Genomic DNA, 20145 nt, shown 5'->3' on the forward strand with positions numbered 1-20145 from the left:
TTCCTCAAAGTCAGCAACCAAAGTTTCTGCACCATGAGTTTCCAGGGGTGGCAGAGTTATGGCTAGGGGAAGAGGCATGGATAGGGATGATGTCTAGGGGCAAAAGCAGTGTGGATGTGGAGGCAAGCTAAGCAGGAAAAACTGGGGGTACAAGCTAAGGCATGGACTGGGGTGATGTCTAGGGGCAAAAGCAGTGTGGATGTGGAGGCAAGCTAAGCAGGAAAAACTGGGGGGTACAAGCTAAGGCATGGACTGGGGTGATGTCTAGGGGCAAAAGCAGTGTGGATGTGGAGGCAAGCAAAGCAGGGAAAATGGTGGCTAGAGGCAAAGGGATGTCCATAGGCAGCAAGGGCAAAGATGCAAAACTCTCCCGTTTCAAGAATTTTCCTGACTTGTTTCCCCACAAAACATTCCTGGGAGGAGGGCTGAAACACCACCCTCCTCCTCCTCCGCTGTTAGATTGACCCCAGCTACGAGCTGAAAACGCTGCAACACTGGTGTGGGGAGACGTCAGCAGGCTGGGCTGAAGCTCATCAGCTTGGGAGACGGACAGCACATTGCCTCTGAGGTCAGGGATGCCATCCTGGATGAGATGGCAATTTGTTTATCCCCGCTGCCCCTGGGCTCAGTGGGTGAGAGCAAGCGCAGGATAATCGTCGTTTGGCCTGGCGGCCACTGCCTCTTCCACTGTTGACAGGGCTGGCGCTGCAGTCCAGACCAGGAGCCAGGACACCTCCACATCTGCCTCTGACACTTTGGGGAGTTCACCCTTATCCTCACCTTTTCCTGCCATTTCTCCTTTTGCCCGCGCCATCATGCGCCTCTTCCCAGCAACTCCCCATCTCCCAAGCCTTTCATTTCATGCTAAAGTACAGCGCAACCCACCCACATGCCCAAGGCTTCAACGGCCTCATCTCAAGAAATCTGGCCCAGGAGATGTTGGAATCCCGGCTGGGGGACACTCTGCCCTTTTTGGGCAGAGTGTCTACTGCGCCACCGCACTGTGCCGTCCACACCAGCACTTTCCCCCAAACATGAGGCGGTCCCTAAATTCAGCGCTTAGCCCTAAAGTTCCATGTGACCAGTTACGAATGGACAAGTGCATGCGGACAGGGACGCTAACTTTCAATTTGGGCACAGTGGTTGAATGTAGTTGAGGCGTGGACCGGGTCGCAAAATGTGGTGGCCTGACTTGTCTCCCCACACAACATTCCTGGGAGGAGGGCTGAAACACCACCCTCCTCCGCTGTTAAATTGACCCCAGCTACGAGCTGGAAACGCTGCAACACTGGTGTGGGGAGACGTCAGCGGGCCGTGCTGAAGCTCATCAGCTTGGGGGCCAGACAGCACACTGCCTACAAAGTGAGTCATGCCATCCTCGATGAGACGGCAATGTGGTTTTTGTCACTGCACCTGGGCCCAGGCATGTTGTCATGTGTGATAATGGCCGTAACCTGGGATTGGCTCTGTAGCTTGGCAGCCTGCAACATATTCCATGCCTGGGCCACGTTTTTAACTCATTGCTGCTAATCTTTTGAAAAAGGTACCCCAATGTTCCTGAGCTACTGGTGAAAGTGTGGTGCTTGTGCGGATAGTTTTTAAAGTGTATAGTTGCCGCTGCTAGCCTCTATGCACTCCTACAACGCCTGTACCTGCTGGAACAACGGCTGTTGTGCGACGTCTCCACACTGCTGGCACTAAACATATCATGTGTTGAGCAGAGTGTGTGAGCAGCACAGACCTTTGATGTAGTTCCAACTCCAAAACCCTCGGGTTCATCAAAGTCAACTCCCTCAGTTGCTCAACCATGAGTGGCCATGGGTGGCAGACTTATGTGAAATCCCATCCCATCCATTGCACTGGACACGAAACATTAGCATGCGCTCAGCACAACTTCGGATATGGCAGATGCGTTAAGCAGGGTGCAGGGTACAACACAGACCAGGCCCGAGCACCAGGAACAGGTGTTAGAAATACTGCAGCATCTGCCATTTCCTTCCAATTTTGGGGTTTTGGACCCGCCACCGACTTGTCTGGACCTAAGTGGGGATCATGAGACACAGTTGCCATCAAGGCAAGCTGTGGTCATGTGCGGTTTGCAGTAAGGGGGCAGTGCGCAATTGGAAGAGGAGTTGGTGGATGATGAGGCCACCGACCCCACATGGACAGGGGTGATGTCTAGGGGCTAAAGCAGTGTAGATGTAGAGGGAAGCTAAATCAACAAAAAACCTGGGTAGAAGCAAAGGCATAAACTGGGGTGATGTTTAGGGGTGAAAGCAGAGTAGATGTGGAGGGAAGCTAAGCAGCAAAAACAGTGGGTAGAAGCAAAGGCATGCAAAACTCTACCCTGTTGGAAGACTTATTCCTAGGTCTGGAACACGTTAATGGCCCCCCTGGACAAATTACTGCCACTCAGGGGCCTAGTGTCACCAGGAGGGACAAGTATAGGCGCATGTTGTGGGAATACCTGGCCGACACCAGCTCTGTCCTCTCCGATCCCTCTGTGCTCTACAGCCTAAACTTATTTTCTCATCTTTTTTTCTGAACTGCACATCTCTTGCCTGCTTCCTTTGGGATCTTAGAAATGGTGGTCCACTTCCACAGATGGTAACTTCAATAGACAGTGTAACGGGAGTAGCTGAGGGATCGCTGTCTTAACCACTTTTTGGCACAAAATTAACTTCCAAAGCCAAATATGGTGCAAGTATATGATGCAAGGACACCTACACACCTATCTCTGACACATTGGGGAGTTCACCCTCATGCGCCCTTTTGGCCTGCACCATCATGCGCCTCTTCCCAGCCACTCCACATTTCCCAAGCTTTTCATTGCAGGCAGAAGTACAATACAACCCACCCCCATGCCCAAGCCTGTAACAGCCTCATCGATAAACTGCTGGCCCTGGAGATGTTGGTGTTTGTTTATGCTTCTGGAGACCCAGGCCTTCCGTCAGCAGATGGCAGCTGGGGCACCTCTCTATGCTGGGCCTAGCCGTTACTACTTCTCTTGGTGTGCTGTCTCTGCCTTGCGCCTGCATGTGTCCCATAACATCAGTCGGGCCCAGAGCTCTGCGCTTTGCTGCAAGGTCCACTTGACCACCGACACATGGACAAGCGCCTGTGGTCAGGGATGCTGCAGTGCTTATCTTTAATGACAGGCAGGGTGAATGTGGTGGAGTCTGTTCCCCGGGTGCAAACTGGGGTGGCCTATCTCCTCTCCCAGGCCAAAATTCATGGCAGGAGTAGACTGAAACCCTACGAAGCTGCAACCTCCACCCCAGCTACTAGCGGAAAACACTGTAACACTGGCATGGGGAGATGTCAGCAGGCCGTGCTGAAACTGATCAGCTTGGGGGACAGACAGCACAGTGCCTCCGAGGTCAGGGATGCCATCCTGGCTGAGATGGCATTTTTTTTTCCCTGCTACACCTGGGGCCTGGCATTTTTGCGCCTGTGATAATGGCTGGAACCTGGTAGCAGATCTGGAGCTTGCCAGACTCAAACACGGTCCACGCATGGCCCACGTTTTCCAACTTGTTGGTGCCATGTTTCTTTGAAACCTACACCATTGTGCCTGATATACAGGTCAAAGTGGGGCCATTTTCGTAAGTGAGAACTAGCCTCTGCTAGGCAGAAAACATTCAGAGCACACTCCTCTCATCTTCGCACCGTTGGCTGGCGGAGGAAGACGAGGGGGTTGGAGTGGCATCTGATGTCCCTATCCCACACGAGGCTAGAGGGTGCACTTCAGTGCATCCCATTGCTTCACCACAAATGGTGTGAAGGGGAGTGGAAAATGGAGGAAATGGAGAGTGACCCTTACAGTTGGGGCCAGCAAAGGCATGCCAAGTAACACACTGGCACACATGGCTGACTTCATCTTGGGTTGCTTTTCAACACATATTTCACATCATGAAGAACAAATAATACTGGATTTTTTCAAGCCTCGAACCCCGGTCTAGGTCTAATGTCTGTTCCTTTCTTATATTAGGGGAGAGGGAAAAAAAATTACTTCAGTGATACGTTTAGCGTACATAGACTGACTATTAATGTGTATCCCACTTAGTGTTGTTAGGGTTACACACCGTCACAACCTGGCTAAAGCTTCTATAGCTGTTAATAAAGTCAACATAACTTTACGGTATCCAAAAAGACAGCTGGTACCGACAGAGAGCAAGACAAATGTCACCCAAAGCTGTGAGCTCTGAACACCCACAGTGACTTTGGCGTCATCATCATTATAAGGGAGCGGGTGGTAATAAATAACTTGGCAGTGCCTAAAACCCAAAAAGCTTATACAACTATATTTACATTAAGATACACAAATGAAACTTTTCAGTAGCATGTCATGAGACAAGCTGATAAGCTCTTCCTTTGTGCAGTGCTATTTGAAAGTTAAACGCTGCCTTTATTTTAATTCTGGAGAAGGTGCAGACATTAGATTTAGAACATGTTGTCTTCATTGTCCAAATCCTCTATATAGGTAACGTGTTTTTCGGGCCGAGCTGTCTGGGAACGAGCTGGTGCATCACTGACAACCTGGGTGAATATGGCAAGAGCCTGAGATGTAGGGTGAATGAATCCCCAAATTATTTGTGGAATTCCCAGTCAGACAATGGCACTGTATACCAGTAGTAAAAATTGTGGGTGCACATAACCCCCATATATTCTTTGAATTCCCAGTCAGACAATGGCACTGTATACCAGTATTAAAAATTGTGGGTGCACATAACCCCCATATATTCTTTGAATTCCCAGTCAGACAATGGCACTATATACCAGTAGTAAAAATTGTGGGTGCACATAACCCCAATATATTCTTTGAATTCCCAGTCAGACACTGGCACTATATGGCAGTAGCAAGAAATGAGGGTATTTGTATTCCCAATATATTCTTTGAATTCCCAGTCAGACAATGGCACTGTATACCAGTATTAAAAATTGTGGGTGCACATAACCCCCATATATTCTTTGAATTCCCAGTCAGACAATGGAACTGTATAGCAGTAGCAAAAATTGTGGGTGCACGTAACCCCCATATATTCTTTGAATTCCCAGTCAGACAATGGCACTGTATACCAGTAGTAAAAATTGTGGGTGCACATAACCCCCATATATTCTTTGAATTCCCAGTCAGACAATGGCACTGTATACCAGTATTAAAAATTGTGGGTGCACATAACCCCCATATATTCTTTGAATTCCCAGTCAGACAATGGCACTATATACCAGTATTAAAAATTGTGGGTGCACATAACCCCCATATATTCTTTGAATTCCCAGTCAGACAATGGCACTGTATACCAGTAGTAAAAATTGTGGGTGCACATAACCCCCATATATTCTTTGAATTCCCAGTCAGACAATGGCACTATATACCAGTAGTAAAAATTGTGGGTGCACATAACCCCCATATATTCTTTGAATTCCCAGTCAGACAATGGCACTGTATACCAGTATTAAAAATTGTGGGTGCACATAACCCCCATATATTCTTTGAATTCCCAGTCAGACAATGGAACTGTATAGCAGTAGCAAACATTGTGGGTGCACGTAACCCCCATATATTCTTTGAATTCCCAGTCAGACAATGGCACTGTATACCAGTAGTAAAAATTGTGGGTGCACATAACCCCAATATATTCTTTGAATTCCCAGTCAGACAATGGCACTGTATACCAGTATTAAAAATTGTGGGTGCACATAACCCCCATATATTCTTTGAATTCCCAGTCAGACAATGGCACTATATACCAGTAGTAAAAATTGTGGGTGCACATAACCCCCATATATTCTTTGAATTCCCAGTCAGACAATGGCACTGTATACCAGTATTAAAAATTGTGGGTGCACATAACCCCCATATATTCTTTGAATTCCCAGTCAGACAATGGAACTGTATAGCAGTAGCAAAAATTGTGGGTGCACGTAACCCCCATATATTCTTTGAATTCCCAGTCAGACAATGGCACTGTATACCAGTAGTAAAAATTGTGGGTGCACATAACCCCAATATATTCTTTGAATTCCCAGTCAGACAATGGCACTGTATACCAGTATTAAAAATTGTGGGTGCACATAACCCCCATATATTCTTTGAATTCCCAGTCAGACAATGGCACTATATACCAGTATTAAAAATTGTGGGTGCACATAACCCCCATATATTCTTTGAATTCCCAGTCAGACAATGGCACTGTATACCAGTAGTAAAAATTGTGGGTGCACATAACCCCCATATATTCTTTGAATTCCCAGTCAGACAATGGCACTATATACCAGTAGTAAAAATTGTGGGTGCACATAACCCCCATATATTCTTTGAATTCCCAGTCAGACAATGGCACTGTATACCAGTAGTAAAAATTGTGGGTGCACATAACCCCCATATATTCTTTGAATTCCCAGTCAGACAATGGCACTGTATACCAGTAGTAAAAATTGTGTGTGCACATAACCCCCATATATTCTTTGAATTCCCAGTCAGACAATGGCACTGTATACCAGTATTAAAAATTGTGGGTGCACATAACCCCCATATATTCTTTGAATTCCCAGTCAGACAATGGCACTATATACCAGTAGTAAAAATTGTGGGTGCACATAACCCCCATATATTCTTTGAATTCCCAGTCAGACAATGGCACTGTATACCAGTATTAAAAATTGTGGGTGCACATAACCCCCATATATTCTTTGAATTCCCAGTCAGACAATGGAACTGTATAGCAGTAGCAAAAATTGTGGGTGCACGTAACCCCCATATATTCTTTGAATTCCCAGTCAGACAATGGCACTGTATACCAGTAGTAAAAATTGTGGGTGCACATAACCCCCATATATTCTTTGAATTCCCAGTCAGACAATGGCACTGTATACCAGTATTAAAAATTGTGGGTGCACATAACCCCCATATATTCTTTGAATTCCCAGTCAGACAATGGCACTATATACCAGTATTAAAAATTGTGGGTGCACATAACCCCCATATATTCTTTGAATTCCCAGTCAGACAATGGCACTATATACCAGTATTAAAAATTGTGGGTGCACATAACCCCCATATATTCTTTGAATTCCCAGTCAGACAATGGCACTGTATACCAGTAGTAAAAATTGTGGGTGCACATAACCCCCATATATTCTTTGAATTCCCAGTCAGACAATGGCACTATATACCAGTAGTAAAAATTGTGGGTGCACATAACCCCCATATATTCTTTGAATTCCCAGTCAGACAATGGCACTGTATACCAGTAGTAAAAATTGTGGGTGCACATAACCCCCATATATTCTTTGAATTCCCAGTCAGACAATGGCACTGTATACCAGTAGTAAAAATTGTGGGTGCACATAACCCCCATATATTCTTTGAATTCCCAGTCAGACAATGGCACTGTATACCAGTATTAAAAATTGTGGGTGCACATAACCCCCATATATTCTTTGAATTCCCAGTCAGACAATGGAACTGTATAGCAGTAGCAAAAATTGTGGGTGCACGTAACCCCCATATATTCTTTGAATTCCCAGTCAGACAATGGCACTGTATACCAGTATTAAAAATTGTGGGTGCACATAACCCCCATATATTCTTTGAATTCCCAGTCAGACAATGGCACTGTATACCAGTATTAAAAATTGTGGGTGCACATAACCCCCATATATTCTTTGAATTCCCAGTCAGACAATGGAACTGTATAGCAGTAGCAAAAATTGTGGGTGCACGTAACCCCCATATATTCTTTGAATTCCCAGTCAGACAATGGCACTGTATACCAGTAGTAAAAATTGTGGGTGCACATAACCCCAATATATTCTTTGAATTCCCAGTCAGACAATGGCACTGTATACCAGTATTAAAAATTGTGGGTGCACATAACCCCCATATATTCTTTGAATTCCCAGTCAGACAATGGCACTATATACCAGTATTAAAAATTGTGGGTGCACATAACCCCCATATATTCTTTGAATTCCCAGTCAGACAATGGCACTGTATACCAGTATTAAAAATTGTGGGTGCACATAACCCCCATATATTCTTTGAATTCCCAGTCAGACAATGGAACTGTATAGCAGTAGCAAAAATTGTGGGTGCACGTAACCCCCATATATTCTTTGAATTCCCAGTCAGACAATGGCACTGTATACCAGTATTAAAAATTGTGGGTGCACATAACCCCCATATATTCTTTGAATTCCCAGTCAGACAATGGCACTATATACCAGTAGTAAAAATTGTGGGTGCACATAACCCCCATATATTCTTTGAATTCCCAGTCAGACAATGGCACTGTATACCAGTAGTAAAAATTGTGGGTGCACATAACCCCCATATATTCTTTGAATTCCCAGTCAGACAATGGCACTGTATACCAGTAGTAAAAATTGTGGGTGCACATAACCCCCATATATTCTTTGAATTCCCAGTCAGACAATGGAACTGTATAGCAGTAGCAAAAATTGTGGGTGCACGTAACCCCCATATATTCTTTGAATTCCCAGTCAGACAATGGCACTATATACCAGTAGCAAAAATTGTGGGTGTATATAGCCCCAATTCTATTGCTAGGGGACTTGCAGGGTATTTCTGAGGTGAAGGTGGGGGGGCACACCGTTGGAACGGGGATTTGGGGTGTATATATGGGGTATACGGGAATACACTGTCAGTGTGTTCCATTCAGGATCCTGGGAAAGCTGGGTTGCGGCGATTGAGCCCGTCAGTGCCACGTTACACTGACAAGCTTCTCCCTGGAATTGAAGTTATATGTAAGCCCAATATATTCTTTGAATTCCCAGTGAGACAATGGCACTATATGGCAGTAGCAAAAATAGTGGGTGTATATAGCCCCAATCCTATTGCTAGGAGACTTGCAGTGTATTTCTGGGGTGAAGGTGGGGGGGCACACCGTTGGAACGGGTATCGGGGGTATATATCGGGTATACGGGAATACACTGACAGTGTATTCCATTCAGGATCCTGGGAAAGCTGGGTTGCGGCGATTGAGCCCGTCAGTGCCACGTTACACTGACAAGCTTCTCCCTGGAATTTAGCTCTTATAAGAGCTGTTGGTTGTCTTCTCCTTCCTATCCTAGCCTGTCCCTGCCTACCCAGAATCTAAGCCCTAGCTAACTGGATGGAAACCTCCGTCCCCGGTGAATTGCAAGCTCAGAATGACGCGAAGCTGGGCGGCGCTGTTCTTTTAAATTAGAGGTCACATGTTTTCGGCAGCCAATGGGTTTTGCCTACTTTTTTCAACGTCACCGGTGTCGTAGTTCCTGTCCCACCTACCCTGCGCTGTTATTGGAGCAAAAAAGGCGCCAGGGAAGGTGGGAGGGGAATCGAGTAATGGCGCACTTTACCACGCGGTGTTCGATTCGATTCGAACATGCCGAACAGCCTAATATCCGATCGAACATGAGTTCGATAGAACACTGTTCGCTCATCTCTACTAATAAAGGATACATAAAACATGCCAAAAAAGAGCACCATATGGCGGCACACAAATTGCCTATGCATTCTTAAAGTGTTTCTGCCACTATGGACACTTATTTCCTATCCAAATGACAGGGGATAAATGTCCAATCACTGGTGGCTTGATTGCCAGGTTCCCCAGTTATTAGTAGAGATGAGCGAGTACTGTTTGGATCAGCCGATCCGAAAAGCACGCTCGCATAGAAATGAATGGATGCACCTGGTACTTCCGCTTTGACGGCGGCCGGCCGCTTAACCCCCCGCGTGCCGGCTAAGTCCATTCATTTCTATGTGAGCGTGCTGTTCGGATCGGCTGATCCTAACAGTACTCGCTCATCTCTAGTGATTAGGAAAGTCCACCTAAAGCCCCTTGCGAATAAAGCGCCAGAGTGCTCTATTCACTTCTGTGGGACTGTGGGGACTGCTGAAGTTTACAGTCCCAGCAGTCCCATAGAAATGAATGGATGGTCAATCACACAAGCACACTGGCGCTCCTTTTACAAGGAGGATTTTGGTCCACTGTCCTCCTGATCAATGGAGGACCCCACGATCGGACCCCCAGCTATATGGACACTTATCCCTTGTCTTCTAGATAGGGGATAAGTGTCCACAGTGGCACAATCCCTTTAAGGCCCACAGAGAAATGTAAGTCAAACCTTTCAGTGGGATTGACTGATTCGTGTATGGGGCCTCCAAGTCTTTCCCAAAGCAAATGGAATATCAGACATAGTGAATTTCAGTGCTCACTTTTTTTTCTCAGGGGCAATAAGTTGAGGTATTTGGCAGAAGTTTACTCCCCTTTCCCCATTGACAGAATACTGACACTCGGTCAAATCAAGTGTGCATGTAAATCGAGGAATTGGGAGGAATAGCTGTTGGCCGATCACCAGCTGTTGATGGTGTATGGACACATTTAGTATGCAGCTGCAGTGAATCTATTTGCCTCGATCATAGTTACCCAGTTTTCCGAGAAACAGAACCAATAATGATTCTTTTCTGCATAGAGATGAATATATCCCCTAGATGACTTAGTTTCCTAATCCGCCTTCGTCCTTCGTTGAGGTCCCTGTCCTTTTTTATTCTCATCATTTCTATCTTGCTAATAGTTACTGAGATAAAAAGTATCTGAAAATGGGCAATGAGAAGAGACTATCTAAGATCAGCCTTGTTAAACGGTGCTAAGCGCTTCATACTCCAGCGGTATCTTGTAAAAACCAAGCCAGATGATTGTCCTCAATGATTTCTCCTCTCCAGGATGATTTACAAGATGCTGTGTCAGCAATGATTTATCTATTGACAGCTAAGGATAATAAGATACGGGCATACATACAGCTCGCCCTTTTTCAAATTAACCTACAGACTGCATTAAGCAAATTTGATGGCATAAAAGGATTTTGCCAATTTGTCTGGAAGCAATTCCTCTTTGGTGCGGTACTAAGAGGAGCATTTCATGCCGCCGAGCAATTTAAACGACTTTGATAGATAGTCCGAGAGGTGAAAGTATTGTACTGTACATCTATATTATCACTCCAATAAAAAGCCAATTCCCTTAATTGCTGGCCAGAATTAATCTGCAGAACGGGAGAAGTGCTGCCGCAGGAGGGGAAGTGTCCTCACTGCTCTTGTGGCGTCTTAACTCTGTGCCTATAATTTACACTTCTCTCCATTCAGCATTTCATTTCTGCTGGGCAGTATATATGACCACCACCAATATCTATCCATGTTCCCTCTACATTATGACTATCCATCTGTCTCTCTGTCCAAGCAACTTTGATCAGTCACATCTATCTATCTATCTATCTATCTATCTATCTATCTATCTATCTATCTATCTATCTATCTATCTTCTATCTACCCATCTGTAATAGATTTAAAAAAATCTATCTATTTATGCACCTTTCTGTCTATGGTTGTCTTAACAATCATCAACTGTCTATCTATCTATCTATCTATCTATCTATCTATCTATGTATCTGCATCTATCTATCTATCTATCTATCTATCTATCTATCTATCTATCCATCCATCCATCCATCCCATTATTCATGTCTATCCGTCTGTCTAAAACTATATGTATCTAAAGCTCTATGTATCTGATCTATGTTATGTCTATCCATCTGTTTATAACTGACCATGTAACATTGATAAGTCATCTAATCTATCTATCTATCTATCTATCTATCTATCTATCTATCTATCTATCTAGCAAACTTAACCAAGTTAACGTCTGCAAAATGTTTCTCCTATTGGTTTTTGTTTTCTTGATATCATACTGCAACAGTTTAACCAATTGCAGAAGTTCAGGTTAACTCTGCTACATATCTGTCTATCTATCTATCTATCTATCTATCTATCTATGGGCTAGTTCACGTCTGCGTCTGGGTCTCCATTCTGCAGGTTTCCGTTTCCTGCCAGACACTGGACAGGAGACGGAATCCTGCAGTCATTTTTCAAATCCATTCATTTGAATGGCTTTGAAAAGTGTCCGGCCGTGAGCACCGGTGAGCGTTTTATGCTCTCCACAGCGAAACGTTACAATGGTGATGCATCTTTATATTACATATGGGCCCCTGATTGCTACCTCTGCACCCTCTGTAGTTCTATCTATCTATCTATCTATCTATCTATCTATCTATCTATCTATCTATCTTTCTAATAACTGCTCCAATGTTTTGTCTTTTACTGTATTTTAATTATTATATACTATGAGCACCCTATAAATGGAATGAATGGTGCAATGATACAGTTATACAATTTTGCATAGTCTTGACATGGCGCACCTTCGGACCCCCAGATATATATCACTGGTGTGATAAGTGATGAAATTATGTTTACAATGATTCCAGATTCTATGAGTTTAGGTTAGACAAAGGGGGATTTATGAAACCTCTTAAGCTTTTTAGCTTCTTATTCTGCACCTTGCACATACTTTACATGCTTTCTGCAGGATTTAACTTTTGCACATATTTTCATGGAAAATGGGTGTGAAATATCCGTAAAAACATTTTACGATGCATGTATAATGTACGCTACTACAATCTGCTAAATGGGCAACATAAAAAATTCTAAATCTTTGACTGCGATGGAATCAGAATACATTTTGTGCAAGATTTTCTCCATTTGTGCAAAATTATTTATTTACGCTTCATACTTTTTTTTTTAGTAAAGTAGGTGCAAGATTTTTTTTAAGTGGGCAGAATGATTTGGAGACCAAAGCGACCGGCGCAGGGATGCCTTGACCTGACAAATTTGCTGTATCTGATGCCAGAAAGCTGTCATGACTTATACCTGAAAGCTATGCCAGTTTCTGACTAGTCCCTGACTTGTGCACAGAGCCTCTTACTATTTGAGGTACAGGTAGCTCCAGCAGGGCGGTGGATGTGGTACACAACACCAGTCTTAGTAAATTCTCCCCAATATCATCTGTCTCTGACTGCCATAGTAATCAGATTTTTCTAAAATAAATTTTCATAAGCGTTAACTAAAGTCCCATCAGAAGGCTCAACGTTTCACGGTACAGTTCTAAAACGTATCGACAACCGTCTGCTAAAAAATATCCCGCTCATGTGATTCCGATTCCAATAGCGCAAGGCTGTAATTAAGAAGAATTTGCAAGGAAACCACCATATAAATGTTTTATTAATTCTGCGTTAAATGCCAAACATATAAAAAATAACAGTTTTAATAAAAACACCACCTGCTGTGTTGGGGTGGTCTTCTCTATTTTATGTTCCACTTCCAGGATGTTCTGATGCTGCAGGTCTCCCGAGACCCTACAACATTAAACTATTAAACCGAGCGAAGTTACAGTCACCAACTTGGATGGGGAATGTATTAAAGCCACAATTCTGTTTCCTACAGCATTTATAGCATTTTTTTTCATGTTCGGAACAATAAAGTAGCCAGGGAGCGTTATACATATATAGAGCAGCTGTGTGCTGTGCATTATACATGCAGTGCTAAGCAGAAATATCACTCGTATGGGAACTGGCAGTGCAATTAAAGGGCCATTCTACGTATCAGCATCTATACGTTATAGAGTTATAGACCAGAACTGAATACAGACCAGTATGGCTCTTCCAACTTCTATAGGATCCCTGTGTTTTTGGGAAGTGATAGATGTTTCAGATATCCTGTATCAAGATACGACAAACAGTCACTTCAGGGGAACTGTGCTGCAATAACAGACATAACCCACGGACAGGTGTGGCGCTGTTTCTAGGAGAAAGAAGATATGTTTCTTATCCTTATATAAACCCTTAAAATATGTCTTATGAGGACCGCTGTACAGCTTAGGATCAAACTATACTTGTACTGATCCCAGAGCTGCATTTATAATTCTGCTAGTTGGTATTAGAAACAGTTAAACTTATCAGCAGACACTTTTCTTAAGACCATACTTACCTTCTCTATGCAGACACTGAACCAGTAACGGATGACTTCAACTCATAAGCTTGAACAAAATCACTTATTTTTGTAACTAAAGTGTAAAGGGGTTGTCCAGACCCTTCCCCCAAAAATAAAATGTTAAGAGAGGTTTAAGATAATAAAAGAACTAATACTCACTAGACCAATCCTCTACTGCTCCCGTTCCCCACTGGCCTCTGGATCCTGGCATCCTATGATGGTGTCTTGACACAGACAATCACTGGTCACAATAGTGATGTCAGGGGTTTCGAGGGTCATCAATACAGTCAGCAGTCATGTATCAATGTTGGGGTGTCATCATTGGAGGATACAGAGACTGTCGGGGGACTGTTGGGTGGAAAGGAAGTGGTGATGGGTTGGTAAGGTGTGTAATATTCTTTTATTAACTTATATTGTACCTTTCTAAGGCCTGTTTCACATCAGTATTCTATTCGGGGAGTCCGCATGTGGACCCCCTCTCGAATGGAATACCAAACATTGACAAGCGGTGAGCTTATGAAAGAACACGGACCCCATAGACTATAATGGGGTCCATGTGTTTTCCACGCAGTGTCCACATGGAACATGCGGAGAGAAAAGTACTTCATGAATTACTTTCCTCTCCGTATGATTCATGCGGGCACCGCACGGAAAACACATGGACCCCATTATAGTCTATGGGGTCTGTGTGCTTTAATTGCTCACCGCTTGTCAATGCATTTGGTATTCCGTTCGGGGGGGGGGGTACCCAAGCGGACTTCCCGTATGGAATACCGAACGCAGATGTGAACCGGGCCTAAGGTGTTTGTCACCAGAACCCAGCATATCAACCCAGCCCCGTAATGATATCCGGCACTATCAGTCCTTGTTACCTTGACGTCCTCCAAAGTTAGTAGTGTCTTGAGACACTTACATGGCTATGGGCATATTAAGGAGCAAATTTTATAAGAGCTCATCGTCGTATCTTTTTAAGCCATATGATATGTAACTGAACTCATGATATGTTGTGCCAAATGACAAACTCCACTCTGCTGCATCTGTCTGTATAAAAACTTGCATGTTCAGCACCAATTCACAAAAATACGGAGAACTTCTTTATCCCAAAGTTAATCAACTCCTCCTATTGCGTCCTCACATGATTATCTCCTTATTATTGCGTCTGATCAATGACGTCTGCGGATAACTGCGGCAAATGTACGGCACCTTCCAAGACGTGAAGTCACTGTGGGATATTCTGTAGACATAGATTATGAAGAAGATTAAAGAGACCTCATTCTACCCCTCCGAGCTATATTCATATCGTGACCTTAAATGTTTCCACGGTTTGTTATATTGGCTATTGGACTAAAAATACTCCCCGACAGCTGGACTGAACTTGTCCTACACAAAGGAAACAGCGCAGGGGCTTAAAGCAAAGAAGCCATATTAAACAGGAATAGCATCTTCCCCTTTCTCGCCAAAGATAGTAAAATTAACATGCAGCTGGCTCCTCTGATAAATGGATTCGGTTAGGTCACTGAGGGGATGCATGTGACACTAAGTGATTTACAGTCCCTTTACCTTAATGAAATTGTTTCAGCGAGATGACGCTGAGAGCTTTTAATGGATGGCTTTACTTGATGTAATGAAATTGCATTCCTTTGGCATTTAATATAAGGTGCAGTTATTATTTACTCGAGCTTTTGCAGAGTTACTGTTGCTATCCAGAGCGGCGGCAGCAGCAGCAGCAGCAGATCTGTAGCAGAGTGCATGGTGCATGGTGAAGACGAGGACAGGGGAAGGGAATAGCTGCTAGTTAGGGAGGCCTAGCCATGTACATCACATACCAGTGCTAGAATCTTATGTAGATCCCCCTTCATCTGTTCACAGGCAACTGGATTTTAACCAGATCAGCTGTATTGAAGATGGAGCGTTCCGAGCCCTGCGTGACCTGGAAGTGCTGTGAGTACATCTTATCTTCTATCTTGGGATCAGTAAGATCTGCCTCTGCCTGTACGTACTATACTACACTATCCTCACCTTATTTCATTGTTCTATCTATCTCTTACTAACTTTTTTCTTTTGGAGAAGCATTGCCTGTAATTCCTTGCAATATTCAGAAAATGATGTTACTATGTCATAGAGATAAAGCTTTGATAATATACTACAGCTCCTTTTGTCTTTGTCTCATTCAGAAAGCTATCATCTCAAAGTTGTACTAGAGATCTAGATGGTGTACAGATCCTTAAATGGGTTTCCCAGGAACAAATTGAAGTCAAAGTTAAACATTTTTGTAAATATAAGTAATTTGAAAAAAAAAATGCAGAATTTGGAAGATTTTGTCCAACCATCTTTTGTGGTGTGAGTCTTTTGTCTTGCTTGGTTGCCAGCGGTTATGACCATGACTATAGGAGCTTTCTATGGTCTGGAATTTATCAGAAATCCAGCCATGATTTCCTTATTTTGGCCAGATTAACAGACAGGTACTCGTGCAAGATAAGATAATCTGGTCACAATAAGGACATCATGGTTGGGCTTCTGAAAAGTGCCAGGCCATAGAGAGTTCCTGTGTTCATGGTCGTTTCCGTATGCGTCCTAGAATGTCACCACCAGATGGCTAGAACAAAAATCTTTAAAACCTTGCAAATTTTTTGAATGCAAAAATGTTTAAGTTTTAATTTCAAGCAAATTTTTATATTCCCGTTAAACCCTTTTTTATATGGATTAATGAGTTAATACTATGTCATAATATTGTATCAGATGAGCCATACCTGACAGAACTGTGCATAACTAGGAGAGTGCACGCCGCAATGGTGTATATTGGCATTTATAATTCACACATTGTGTTCGTGTAATTACCTCCCATCTCAGTTGGGCTGGTTTCACATCTGCCACAAATCACATCCGTCCCACTATCCGCTAAAACCTCTATTTTAGATAAAGAGAATGGATATTCGACATACACCAGTAGACCCTATTATAGTCAATGAAGTCCTTTGGGCTCCGTTGTTCTCCGCTATTTTAGTTGTCCTTATGTCCATTTATTCTGGTCCTCTGATGGACTAGATGAACAAACAACCAGCGCGTATATAAGCATATATGTTTATGTATAATGTTTTTAGATGAATATAAGTGAAATATATATTACTCTTCAGATAGATAGATAGATGGATGGATGGATGGATGGATGGATGGATGGATGGATGGATGGATGGATGGATAGATGGATGGATGGATGGATGGATGGATGGATGGATAGATGTTAGCCCAAATCCTTCAGAATGTGCTAAGTGATACAAATATAACCATATATATTAATTCTAACCAGACCAGATCTCATGGAGAAACTGATACCTTAACATTTAACCTTCATGGCATACCCATAAAAATTCCAAGCCCACTCTTTTAGGTGACTTTGCTAAAGGTTTCTGGATCTAATGCAAAACTAGTAGGCCCAACTAAAGCCAAAATAGGCATTACATGCAGTGTAATACCTATTTTTAGCAATGTCATTACAAGCACCAGGGTCCACTTGCAGTTGAAACCAACATTCCCTCTCAGGACTCATTCACATCTGCGCCCGGTCTCCGTTCTGCAGGTTTCCGTTTCCTGCACAAAACAGAGGCAGGAGACAGAAACCTGCAGGACTCTCTCACCCATTCATTTGAATGGGTTTGAAAGATGTCCGGCCGTGAGCGCTGGTGAACGTTTTATGCTCTCCGCCACAAAACCGTTTTTTTTTTTATCCGGACACAGAGTCGGACATGCAGTACTCTGTGTCCGGTTTAAAAAAAAAAAAACGGTTTTGCGGCGGAGAACATAAAACACTCACCAGCGCTCACGGCGAGACCTGGTCTGTGGTTTCCGTCTTCTTGCATGCAGAGACCCGAACGCAGGTGTGAACCTAGCGTAAGCTGTAATTTTGTAAAAAAAAAAAGTTAAAACTATCTATACATTGTGCTGTAGTAGAGCTGAGTATGTCGTTTGGCACAACCTATCCATCCATCCATCCATCCATCCGTTATCACATTGTACTCATTTGCTATGTTATACTTTAGTGCTACAAAACCCAATCATACATATGACTAATACACCAGATACTGGAGAATATTATAGGTGGCATATAAGAGCAAGCTCTGTAGCGGTCAGTTGTCCAAAAGGCCCATGGAAGGCATGTATGTCCTTTCATGAGTTCGGTCATAAACCGTACGCAGAATAAAGAAAGAATGTTCTGTTTTGGAACTCAAAATTAAATCTGAAATTTCCTTTCTGCTCCAATGTAACAGTATCTGCCATAGCACCGCTTCCACAATTATTTTATAAAATACGCAAACAGCCTTTTATGTTAAAAAAAAAAAAAAATTGTTCCAAGGTTTTGTTAAATTAAACCTGCACAAAGAGCTTTACAAAGCTCACATAAAACAATCATGAGTTATGACTTATTTCGAGATTTATTTGCAAATTTCATAGTCCTGTATGTTTCATATTGTAGCTCAGATTGCCGAAAACCTGGTTTGTTTTACATTGCACATACAGTCTATCCATGTAATTCTCTTGAGTAAAATCTCTCAATGACGTTATAACATAGAGTTCAAGAGAATGTAGAAAAATAGATTTTCTATGAATATTAAATCGACAAGACATCGAAACACCATCATAGTAAAAAGTTGTAAAATTGTGTCAAAAAAGAAGAATACTTATTGGAGAATTCTTATTGTATGACGCAACTGTCCAATCAGGTTAGGCATGTTAGAATTGCGCAGAATTTGTAAATTTCAGTCTATCTTCTTAACTTTGAAGGTACTGGATAGGATACACGTAGTTTGGAAAAGATGCCTACTGGGTGATACTCTTAGATGAGCCTGTGTGAAAAAACAAATTTAGAAATTACAAAAATAAAATTGCAAAAATTTTTTAAACACTTGATCATACTTTTTTCTCTAAAATATTGTGTTAATTTATGGTATTTATGGAGCACAGCATAGCGCAATGTCATAGCATTGTTGAAACTTGGCCTACGGTCAGAACCATCTGACTGGCAACTAATTTGGCTTTCTAAATCAAGGGTATAATTTGGTTATGCCAAAAGAAAGCCATAAGACTATTTTACTAAAAAATGATGGCTTTGTAGTACCTGAACGTGGCACATAGTTTGGTTGCCCAATTTGATAAGAGCGAGAGTATGTGCTTGTGGAATAATTTTTTCCATGTCCCTGTTTATTTTCCCTAGTATAGTTTCCTCCTGGACTTCAAAAACATACTAATAAGTTAATCAAATCTAGGAAATTGGCCCTAGTGGTATGGGAGACACAAAAATTAGATTACGGGCCCCATTAGCGACAGGGACTGATTTGAGCGATCATAATCTTTGGACAACACTGCAGATGATATCGGCTCTATATATAAGAGCAGAAAAAAAAACCGTTCTGATTGAAGAAAAAAAAATTGCTAGTTACTTAGCAAAAAAGCAAAAGAGATTATATAAAATTGCCTAAATAACAGAATAAATATCGAGATCAAAAATCTACTGTAAACTTGAAGTAGTCTAGTAGGCCTTTATGTATTAAAAAAAATGGTGGACATTGGGGTTACTATGGAGTGAAAAAAAGAAAATTCCATTAAAATATTTAATCTCTCACTAAAAGGATAAGGATCATTAATTTGTTTTAATGATTTTATTAAGATGTTTGATTTACGTTAACTTTTGTGGGATTTTACCATATGGAAATGACTTATATGGATTTATCATGACTCAATGAGACTATGACCTGAAAAATAACTGCAGTATATAGCGGTTGGATTTATGACGCCCGCACCCATGCCCACTGCGACTAATAAAAATCTGCTGATGTAAGTGGGAGGGGCATGTTGGCGTGGACATATGGCGCAGAGGGCTGGATTAGTCTAGAAATTTGGAAGGGCGAGTCTACCCTTGATAAGCGGAAGACACACTCACTCTCTTCCTGCACAATGCCCATTTCTACTTGGGTAGCCAAGTCCTCCACTGAAGCCCCTTTATACATTATTTACCTACAAAGAAGCGGAAATATGATTACTGAAACGAAAGGCAAGTCTTTGAGCATTACTGAAATGCATCATTCTATTTTACTTAATTTCATTTATTTTCTCTTGCTGTCTTGCTATGTGTTAGTGTTATAGGTTTAAAACTTAATTTTTGAGAATGAGAATAATTGAGAATTTTTTTTGAGAATGTTTAATTTTAATGGAAAATGTTAGCTTTATCTATAGTAATATATGATAAATTTAGATGAAATTACGTG

The 20145-nt window shown here is 42.4% G+C and overlaps 1 protein-coding gene across 7 annotated transcripts in view; it reads left to right on the top strand.

Moving 5' to 3' along the window:
* Window positions 1-20145, top strand: part of SLIT2 (slit guidance ligand 2) — a 260033-nt gene that overhangs the window by 159830 nt on the left and 80058 nt on the right. For all 7 annotated transcript variants that reach the window (XM_075259851.1, XM_075259802.1, XM_075259816.1 and 4 more), the window contains exon 6: window positions 15755-15826. In XM_075259851.1, the coding sequence (XP_075115952.1) occupies window positions 15755-15826 (72 nt within the window). The remainder of the gene's footprint in view (window positions 1-15754; window positions 15827-20145) is intronic.

Source organism: Leptodactylus fuscus, chromosome 1 (assembly GCF_031893055.1).
Source record: "Leptodactylus fuscus isolate aLepFus1 chromosome 1, aLepFus1.hap2, whole genome shotgun sequence".
NCBI lineage: Eukaryota > Metazoa > Chordata > Amphibia > Anura > Leptodactylidae > Leptodactylus > Leptodactylus fuscus.